General features: G+C 34.5%; 2 protein-coding genes across 2 annotated transcripts; both read right to left on the bottom strand.

Annotated features, from left to right (window-relative positions):
* Positions 1-206: 206 nt before the first annotated feature.
* Positions 207-2,589, bottom strand: LOC108347470 (L-type lectin-domain containing receptor kinase S.4). The gene has a single exon (XM_017586732.2). It carries the CDS (start codon positions 2,384-2,386, stop codon positions 344-346), a length of 2,043 nt encoding a protein of 680 aa, XP_017442221.1. The 5' UTR covers positions 2,387-2,589; the 3' UTR covers positions 207-343.
* A 4,413-nt stretch (positions 2,590-7,002) lies between these two features.
* On the bottom strand, positions 7,003-9,505 carry LOC108346848 (NADPH-dependent aldo-keto reductase, chloroplastic). The gene is made up of 7 exons (XM_017585898.2): positions 9,298-9,505; positions 9,070-9,120; positions 8,664-8,740; positions 8,468-8,555; positions 8,038-8,307; positions 7,551-7,796; positions 7,003-7,350 (listed from the first exon to the last, which is right to left on the bottom strand). Exons 1-7 carry the CDS (start codon positions 9,403-9,405, stop codon positions 7,264-7,266), a joined length of 927 nt encoding a protein of 308 aa, XP_017441387.1. The 5' UTR covers positions 9,406-9,505; the 3' UTR covers positions 7,003-7,263.
* Between the last annotated feature and the right edge of the window lie 1,777 nt (positions 9,506-11,282).

The following is an 11,282-nucleotide window of genomic DNA, read 5'->3' as shown; positions in this document are numbered from 1 at the left end:
CACATTAATTTCCCATTTACCCTTACATATCAGACTAAGAATTTATATGCTAATAAACCAACCAATATGTCCAGAATTAACTAACAAACTAATAACCTTAATTATAAACTAACTAACTAATGTATCTCAAAAAGGTGATTGTTTCATCAATTGTTATGCACAACAACAAAACACAGAAGCATAAAAAGGATGGCATTGGTGAAGGATTACAGCACAAACTTTTCAATGTGGGATCTCATTGATCATAACAAAAGCAACAACTTTCTCTCTACAATTGTGAGACATGAAGGGATGATAAAATAAACAAACATCTCAAGTACATCTCCAAGTACTATGTAGATGATCACATTGTTTCTCCTTTAGCAGTGGGAGTAAAGAGTGATGTATCAGTAAAAGAAGGAGAAGTACCACCATAAGTGCTTCTGCTCATCTGATGAAAAGAAGAAGAGTCAAGTAAGTGCAAGAACTCATCAAAACCCTCCTGAGAATCTGTCTCTCCTTGCCTTCTCAACTCATCTGGCACACCAACTTCTCCCTCCAAGAACCTCACCACCTGTCTCATGCTAGGCCTAGCAGTGGGAGAACCATTTGAACATAGAAGCCCCAATTTCAACACCATCAGTACCTCTCTTTCATTAAAAGCACCATTCAGTCTAGGGTCCACCACATCAAGTATTCTCCCTTGCTTGTACTTGTTCCACACACAATCAACCAAAACCAAATCTTCTGGCATTGCCTTTGGGTCAAGTGGCCTCAGCCCACATGCCACCTCAAGTAAAAGTGCACCAAATGCAAAAACATCTGAGCTAGGTGTGGCCTTCCCTGTCCTAGGCACCTCAGGTGCCAAATACCCTAATGTCCCCACTACCCTTGTGGTACTTGGGTTAGCACCATGTTCATACAACCTTGCTAATCCAAAATCTCCTAGTCTTCCATTGAGTTCTCCATCTAGCAGCACATTGCTAGCCTTCACATCTCTGTGTATCACCACCTGCTCATAGCCCTCATGCAGATACAAAAGGGCAGAAGCAACATCCTTCACCACCTTAAACCTTTGCTCCCAACTAAGGATTATTTCTGGTTCATCAAACAGGTACTTGTCTAAGCTCCCATTAGCCATGAAATCATACACAAGGAGGAGGTCACCGCGCCGGCGACACCACCCCAGAAGCTGAACCAGATTCCGGTGGCGAAGCCTGCCTATGCTGGCTATTTCTGACACAAATTCCCTCAGGCCTTGTTTTGAGTCATGTGAGATTCTCTTGACAGCAACTTGGGTGTTGGAATTTGGTAATGTTCCCTTGTAGACACTCCCAAATCCACCTTGTCCAAGCAGCTCTTTGTCCTTGAAACCTTTTGTTGCTTTCTTGAGCTCTTGGTAGGAGTACCTGTGTGGTCCAATCTCAAGCTCCCAAGCTTCTATAACATCGGCATTCTTGTACCTTCTGTACATGTAGAAGCCGAGTAAGACAGCAAACAATGCAAGAACAGCTCCAGACACTGAAACCCCAATTATCAGAGATGTGTGTTTCCTCTTTGGCCCTGGAAGCTGTGGGAGGGAAGAGAGATCAAGGGGTGTTGCTGGTCCATTGATTTTGAAGCTCCAACCCAAAATGTAATGGGAGCTAGCAAGCAACCCTGTGGATGCAGAGAACCCTACATACATGGAATCCCTAAGGATTGGTGAAAGATCCACAGGAAAAGACAAGAGTGATCTTCTGGGTTTGGTAGAAGATGCAGAAATTGTGACATTAACAACACTTTGAGCAGAATCATAATCAACCCAAACCAGAATAGGTTGCCCACTTTTGAGAGTCAGATTCTGTTTGTCTGAATCATGATCCCCGGCGTAGAACCCAGCAGGAGCAGAAGCATTGGATACCAAGCTATTGATGTCAATTCCAACATGGTTATCATTGATGTCCACAAACTCAAAATCTTGGGCTGTGTCAAACTCGACAGCAAAAAGGTGGTTGGAGAAGTTCCCTATGCTACTTGAGTTAAGAAGACCAAGATACTGGCTTGGAAGAGCCTTCAGATCCTTGGAAGTTGCAATTGTAAAAGCAAGGCCATGCCCTCCAAGCTTTGGAAACTCAGGAACAATAGCCAAAGCAAAAGAGGAAGAAAAGGAGAAAGCTTTACCATCACTTGAGTTCTTGAACTGAAGAGCAGTTGGATAAAAAGCATGACCCATTACTTTACTTGAATCATTTGTGAGTTTCAGTACCCCACTTGGCTCAATTTCTGCTACACCATCAAGGGTCATGTTGCTGCTATCCAAACCCTTGAATCCAGCATAGAAGATCTGGTTAGGCTGAGAAGAAACTGGGATCAGAAGGAACAGCAACAAAGACAAGAGTACGAGGAGCATTTTGAGGTTGGCCATGAAACAAGAATCAAGGACTTTGAATGATTACAACAGCTTGAGCCTTCAGGGTTTAAAATAGTAATTGCTATGAATATAATGGAATAGAATGTGCCGTGGGAAAAAAAGGTGGCACAATTAAAAAAGACACATTTTGCTCATTTATGAAGGAGTTGGTGAAGGGAAGAACTTGAGAATGAGTTTTCAAAGGGAATAGTGCCAATACACTCAGCTTTGCTTGTACTTATGAGATGAAAACAACTAATTTATACTTTTTATAGAAGCAAGTTAGTAGAATTTTTCTTTTCACGATTAACATGTTTTCAAAAAAAAGAAAAAAATTCACACTGAATCTGTTTGCGTTTAGTTTCTTCAAATTGCACTGATTATTTTTCAAGGTGAGAATTGGGCTCCCCACTCCACTGGAAGCAAAAAGTATAGAAATTCAATTTTTGGGTAACCGAACTTTTGGAAGAGGATTTAGATTATTTTTATATTTTTCATTTTTCTTCCTTTTATAATTTTTTTTTCTGAAATTCAGTTTTCTAGAAATCGAATATTTCACTTACTACCAGTCCAACTAAATAGAGTTTGAATTTGGTTTTTCCCATATTGAAGAATGATCCTTCTTATTTGGTAAAATAAATTCTCTTAAAGTTCATTTGAGTAATATTTTTTTTTTGGATCTCTATTATTTATAAAAAAATTTCCAAGTTAGTAAAGTGTGGTATTTATTCGTTCTTTTTAAAAAAAAAAAGATTCTATTGAAATTATGTTTGCAGGTGGCCAAATTATGGGGAGGGGATTTAGACTTTTTTTTTTCATTTTTCTTCTCCCATATAACAAAAAAAATCCCTGAAATTTGATCATCCAAAAACCGAATTTTGATAAGATTTCGGTCATCAAGTTAAATAAAGTTGTAAATTCGAATTTTCAAATATCAAATTATTATAACGATGCTATTTTTCCTTTTTAAACTATTATGAAAAATTTTGTTCAGTTTTTAAACTAAATTATAAAATATTAAACTTTTATTTTATGAAAATTAATATAAAACATTATTTTCAATAAAAGGTTATATTTTAGTACACTATAAAATTTCATTTGTCACATGAGAAAACACTCTTATATAGAAATATTTTAAATATCATTTGTAAGCTTCCATTTTTAGCAGTTTAAAACCGATCAAAACTAATAAAATAAAACATTTAAAGATGATAAAATAAAATAAACTGTCTCTCAATAAATATATATATATATATATATATTATAATTAATATAATTGTTTCCAGAAAGTGAATAATTTTAAAAATAAAAAATATATAAAACATGGATAATTTAATTTTTTATAAAATTCATATAATAACTACTACAAACTAGAGAAACATACTTTGTATCATCTCGGTAGAAAATACATAGTGAAACGTTTAAACGTAGGACAAAACTAAGAGGAGATGAATTAGTTCAAGTTAAAAATCGCTTCCCTTTAAATAGATTTTTGCTTTGAAATTTTTTTTGATAAAATTGAAAACTTACATTAATTAAAAGCAAATAAATAAAGTAAGGGAAAATAAAAATTACATAAGTAGTTTTTATACTGGTTCAAATCAAAATATTCTTCATCCAATTGTTAATCTCACTAAAAGAGAAATTAACTTTTTCACTAAAATAAATAATAATTTACAATAAAAAGATAAAGATGAGATTATAAAACACCTCTCTTAAAAGATAAGAGATGACCAACACCTTTTTTTGACACACAAAAGAATAAACAACTTGATTCTGCTAGTAGAAGAGCACCAACAACTTAGACATACTAAGCAACAACTTTTCCTTCTTCAAGCACCTAAACTACAAGCTTTCTTAAACACCTAGAGTTTTCCAAACTATACTCTTGCTTTGTAATAGTTTAACTAACACTTAAAGAACTTTGAAACACACTATTATAGCCCAAGGTTCGAGCAAGGTTAGAAGTTTAAAAGACAACTCCCAATTACTAGTGATAATCAATTATCCCAAGTGATAATCGATTATCTGCGAACCTTGATAATTTTGATTTTAGGGATAATCGATTATCCCTAGTGATAAATGAAAACAAAATCACCAAGATTTCATGAAGTCTTCACAATGAGAATGCATAATGGATTCAATAATGTCTACTCTTGATATGGGGCAAGTCAAGAACAATAAACATTGTTATTGGTTTTGTCAACTAGTCCAGTTAGCTGATATATTTTATAAGTCCCTTAGAGAGCCTAGATTTAACCTTACTTAGCAAGCATGGAAGCATATGACACCCATGATCCACCTTGGGGGTATTAAAATTAAAAGCACTATTCTTTGTTCCCCTAATTATATAAAGTCAATGAAGTAACACTCACAGGCTATTAAGTTTAAGCTCTAACTCTACAAGAACAATAATGAAGCATCTAAGTAAAAGGCAAACTGCATCTATAAGCTGAATTTTTTTCCCTAAAGTATTCAAGCAAGAACTTTCTTCTACAAGCAGGAAGTATAACATGAAAGACACTTTAAGATTGAGAGTCATAATCATACATGACTGATAACTCCCAAACTTTCCCTATTTTTCTGTGTCGTGAAGTTATTTTTATTTTCTATTTTTTTAGAATTAGGATATTTTAGAATATACCTGTGATTTTGTTCATTCATTCATTTGCTTTTGGGTAATTCGTCACCAGTCATTAAGGGTTATTAAGTTTCAATTTTCCACTACGTCCCACATGTCTATGTGGCAAGACTCCAAGAAAGCAATCATTTGTTGCTTCTAGTAGTCAAACTTTTCCTTCTTGAACAAGAGAGGGTGATTTACTAAGTATCATTCATTCTCTATTAGGAGTGTTTCTTCAAGTCCCATAAAAAACTAACTCCTGAGGTTAGCTCTGATACCAATTGAAATCATAAACAAACATTAGAAAAGGAAGGGGCGCGGGGAGGGGGTTTAATAGTGTTTCTAAATCTTTTCACAAATTAACGCTTAGTAACTATTGCAGAGGTTAGACGATATGCAATAGCTATTAGACATTTGTGTTTTAAGGTAAGCGTTTAGAAAATAGTTTTAAGCAATAAAGAAATAACACATGTTTACTTCGAAAGATAACTGTTACTTAGAGATAGTTAACTTTGTTGAGATTAGGTGGCTTCTCGTACGAAGACGTGTCTTTTCACGTCTTGAGAATAACAACATTTCTTTCGTAGTTAAAGCTTGTACGACTATGGAAGGACATAAAGCATCAGGAAATATTCCAGGAATGTCTTCCTCTCTCACAAAGTATTTTTGATCCTCGTGTAATGCTTTTGAGTATATCTTGGTGTTGTCAATATCTGCATAAATAAAGAGGGAAAAAGTAGTGTAGACAAGGTACAATACATACATGTATTTAATGATCTATACATTGATATAATGTTGAGGCATGTTTCGTATGATAAGCGTTTCGTGCAAGTCTGAGAGTTTTCAAGTAATGATTATTGACAAAATGTAGCGCTTAGGGCTTCTTTTACTATACCTGCTTTTGACAAATGTTGTTTATTCTTTTATATTTTCCATGTATGATTTGTTTTATAAGTGTTTAGCAAGAATATTCTAATTTGAACATCGTCCAGACACTATACGTCTCTAAATGATATTTTGTTGAATGTTGTTTGTTAAACTTCAAAACTCTGAAATGTTAGATAATCTATCCTCTTTAGACGATCTTGTCATAACATAACATTTACTTCAATCATAGTTATTTCCGTCGCCTCGTCTCCCGACTCAATGTCTCACTTGGTTGATCAAAAAATGGAAGAGCCATCTGACGATATCGACGACGACAATGCATCATCGGCATACCCTCGACTTCCCCTCCCCTCCGATTCTTTAGACGAAGACAAGAGAATGATAGACATTATTATCTTAGATAGAGATTTAGACGTTCGGTTCTTCACATAAGGTTGAGAGCAATGGTGAAATGAGGTTCAGCCCCACTTCTATTTATAATAAAAAAATGGACACGCCAACAGACTACCCTTAATTATTGAATCAAGAAGGATCTAATGATCCACATCTTGCGTGTGTCACATGTCCCCTTCCCAACAGTTGTAACTTCCCCTCAACTGTTACATCTTCTCAAATCATGGCCAATGGTTAAAACAATTAGTAAATATGTTCCATTTTGTGGTCCAAACAATTTAAAATTCAAATAGTTTCAAACAAATTTAATACTTTTAGGAAAATCTAAGATAAAAATATACCATTTTTAACATATTAAGTACATAGATTTTGCGATGTCTCGAATAGATTTACTTTTATCTAATATTGATATTCAATCACTTCATGTCACGGTGATTGATTTCTCTGAAAAATATTTATATACGGATAATTGCATGAGACATCTTTGATTTTTCTGAGTTTTTCTTTATAATATATTCAACTTTCTCGTCTATGTGAAATTTTGACTCAATTAGATTTTTGACATTACCTTATTAAGTTGAGCATTAGATTGTCACTGCAAGCGCTCTCTTTATAGAACACATGAAGGCAGAAAAGGAGCACTCCCTTAAAAACTAAAAGCACAACATTGAACTAAAAGGGTCAAATTGTGAAGTGATAATGCAGAAAGAGAGAACAAAAACAGGTATGAGCAAAAAGTATGTTTTAGCATCAGAAACATAACATTCATAATTTTTTGTTCATCAGTGCAGCACCATCACCAAGAACCATAATAACTGAATCCAATAAACTCTGATAATGTCAAGGTATTATTACAACAATAACATACAAAGTCCTTGAACGTGGACCTGTTATTATATGACTCTAAAGTGTGTCCTTAGTATTTTACTTATTAAACAGAAACTCCTTCAGCATAGGACTTGTCACATGTTTTACATCTTCTAGCACATTATTCACCGTCCCAGAGTTCTTCAACAGTCTTATAGACCTCACTGCTTTCATGAACAAATAACCCAGTACCCTTTATAAGTCTTTCCTGCATGAGTAAATTCCATGTGTTAATCAATAGTTGAAGAGGAGATTATGAGAATAAATTTTTGCCGGAGATTAAAAAATAAGAAGAATTTATAACATATAAGTAAATGAAAATTTTATCTTAAAAATTGATCATGTTGTTGTGTTAAACTTAAAATCCACTTTTTATAATATTTTGAAACAAAACAGAATAATACTTGCCTGTTTAATTTCGGAAAACTTAGCCATCAGGTCCTCTGGAATAGACCAGTTGAAGATATCAAAATTTTCCTTGAGCCTGGACTCATTAGAGGTCTTTGGTAGCACACTATGACCCGTTTGAATGCCCCACCGAAGGGCTACTTGAGCTGGTGTTTTCCCCAGTTTCTCAGCAACTTTATTGAGAACAGGATTCTTAAGCACTTCATCACTGCTACGATACTCTTGTGTCCCCAATGGAGAAAATCCCTTGAAAGGAATTTCATTGTATTTGTAACAGATAATCAGCAATCAGAACAAAGGTATTTGATATACATATATATACACCATCTGAAGTACCAAAATCGTCACCAGTTTTCTGAGAAAAGTTTATCCAAAATGCAGCAAATACATCATCATCTATAGTTAACCCTCAACGAATATGTAATGAATAATTGAATCCAACTGCATGAATGAAGCATAAAGTTACTTAAATGTGTGATATACATACAGATAGGTGAATTCCTTTGGATTCACAGAATGCATGCAACTTTGGCTGCTGCCATTGTGGGTGGCATTCCACTTGGTTAACAGCAGGAGGCACTCTTGCTATATCCAACAAATCTTGAAGCTTTTTTGAAGAGAAATTGCTCACTCCTATGGCTTTAGCCTTGCCTGAGTCATAGAGAGCTTCCATTGCTCTCCATGTGCTTGGTATGTCATGTTGTACAACATTTTCAGGTTTTACTGATCCCTTTTTCATCTTCACTGGCCAATGTATCTAAAGATTGAACCATTTCAAAATTCAGCTATAACCTATAGATTTGTTGCATATAACCAAAAGAAAAACTGAATTGTGAAACCGTGAATGGACTCAAAATGTTTGATATTCACATCTACAATAGAAATTCACAAAGCAGAAATGGAAAGAATGCACATACTAGATAGAGATCTACGTAGTCAAGTTGCAATTGTTGTAAAGTTCTTTCAAGTGCTTTTGGTACATCTTCTGGATCATGATCTGTGTTCCTGTGTATAGTGTAAAAGCAGAGGATCTGTATTGAGAAACTGAATACAAACATATACATATCATTCCAACATTATGAAATTTTCCGAAGAATGAGAAGACACTAAAACCAGAGTTTGGAGGTAATCCACAAGTCCTCACGCTTCACAACACCACTTTCAAAAAGCTTCTTCAGAGCAGAACCAATCTACAGAAACCAACTTTCTATAATCAAACAAAACATATTTTCACTATAATAAGCACCGAACTTTACTAAAGCAAAACGAACTTCTTTGCAACTATAAATTCTAGCATGTAAGTATTTGCTGAGACATATCACAAGCACATGATGATCTATGGAAGGCGGATTTAGTAGGAAGATTCAACAAAAATGAGATAAGAGTCCAAACCAGTTATAACCTAAAATCAGTAGATTTAAGAATTTCTTCTGACAGTGATCCAGTGAGGAAAATGGGGTTCTAGATTCATTATCATATGTTCATATAATCAAAATTCACTATCCTCAAATTAAATTACCTCGGCTTGATTAGAATAGGCTTCAGCACAGTCGATATGCCTGTAACCCACCTGAATTTATCATCACCACATACAATAGTTAGAAAACTCTTCTCGGGTTAGATCTTCTGCATAAAATACTACAAACAAGAATTGTTCACCATTCACAATCTAAACCAAAGAACAGTCTAAAATGAAGTATATAAAATATTATAAATAGTTAAAATGGATAATTCACTTCTAATATACCTCGATGGCACTGATTACAGTACTAGGAATAACCGCATATGTGCCTAACCCAATTGAAGGTATCTTGGCTCCTGTGTTCAATTCAAATAAACTAACTGCATCGGACATTTTTCTCTACTTTGGTAACTTTCAAAGGATCTTCGAAATGATGTTCAATCAAGTTTGAACAGAAAATTTTGAAGAGAATGAAGTTCATGATGGAAACTATTGGTTGCGAGGATTTTATAACCTCAAAATCTATGAGTGTGACGTCAGGGTGTGCATGTGTCAAAGTCTTGTGGCTTTGGCTGATGCGTAAGAATTTAAACAAAAGGAGCCGCCAGGGCCCACTCATTTAACTTTTCTCTTAGATTATTAGGAGATATATTTTAAGTTTAACGATGTATTTAGTCTCTAAAAATGATCTATATAGAGATATAATTTTAAAAGCTGTTTTTAGTCACTCAAAATTAAAACATATATAATTTTAATTTTAGTTACTGAATATTAAATTTAGAATATCAAAACAGTTTTACATTTTTGGTCTTAAAAGTTAAATTATAAATCTTAATTAAATTTAGTATTTTGTAAGTGTTCATAATTTTTTTCCAATTATAAGGGGCTAAGATAATTTATTTTTTTGAATTAGGAAGATTATAACAAAAATTACTCCCAGTTTTAGAAACTAAAATTATAATTAAATATTAAATTGAGTATATTATTTTTCCAAGACTTAAGAAGACGGTAATTTAAAAGTGTAGAAATATAATTGTTGAATATTTAAGGAGTGTTTTTCGAAATCGTGATATTGTAGAGATAAAACCCTTATTTTTAACTACATATTTGTTTTAGTTTCTTTATTTAATGGCTTAATAGCTTTTTTTTCCCGAATTTGCTTATTTTTCTCAAAAAGGTTCCTGGTTTAAAAAAAGTGTTAAGTTGGTCCTAAGTTGGTAAATATTGTGTGAATATCATTCTTTCCGTTAAATAGAATCAAACGAAATTAATGCATTGATGATCTGACAGGAAACAGTGTTCACGTGTCATTATTTAGATGTATGCCTACTGACGTGTGTTATGTAGTTAGAGGTTGAGGTGGATATTCAGAAATTGGGTGTTTAAAATTGGGGGAAAAACTTAGTTAGCTGTTAATTCTTGCTTCTTTCTTGTTTTCTCTCTGTCAATTCAAATTCCTCCTTTCTCGGGAAAATCTTCACACTCGTTTTCCTGGGATTTCTCGTTCCACGTTCCTGTTAATCGTTTTCGTGATCGGAACCAGGGTTTCAATCTCTGTTCAATTCCCTTGCCTTTCCGTTTGCTCGTGAGTTCTCAATAGGTTAAGAAAAAACCCACTCAGGCCTTCGTTCTTTCCTTCCCTAGGGGCTTCATTGTTTGATTCAGGGTTTAATAAAATAAATTCACTCACTCGCGGTTCGCAGGGCATTTCAAGATTTAATACTCGGGCCATTGCCAGGATATATTGTGAATTTGGCTAAGCCTCGTGAGTTTGGGGTTTAGATTACACAATTCTTGGCGACAGTGTTTCGATTTGAATGCAATTAAGGTTTCGAGGTGCACGAATTCGTTGATGTGGATGATTATAGCGGCATGATAGTTAAGCGGACGATGAAAGCCGAAGCGCCAAACTTGAAAAGATGTAAGATTGACGGGACCGAGAATGCGATTTAGAAGAAGCGTAGGGTGAACGAGTTGTTCTCGTTGGGAGTGTCGGGGGATGCTGAATATTTCAGCAGTGGTTTTGGTTCTTGGAGCAGTGAAGGATCGTATTGGGGCGGTGGCGGTAAAGAACAACTAACTGAGTTTTTCCCCAATTTTAAACACCCAATTTATGAATATCCACCTCAACCTCCAATTACATAACACATCACTAGGCATACATCTAAATAATGACACATGAACATTGTTTCTTGCCAAATCATCAATGCACTAACTCAGTTTGATTCTATTTAACGGAAGGGACGACGTTGACACAATATTTACCAACG

Source organism: Vigna angularis, chromosome 9 (genome assembly GCF_016808095.1).
Source record: "Vigna angularis cultivar LongXiaoDou No.4 chromosome 9, ASM1680809v1, whole genome shotgun sequence".
Taxonomy (NCBI): Eukaryota; Viridiplantae; Streptophyta; class Magnoliopsida; order Fabales; family Fabaceae; genus Vigna; species Vigna angularis.
This window is presented reverse-complemented; position numbering and strand designations above follow the sequence as displayed.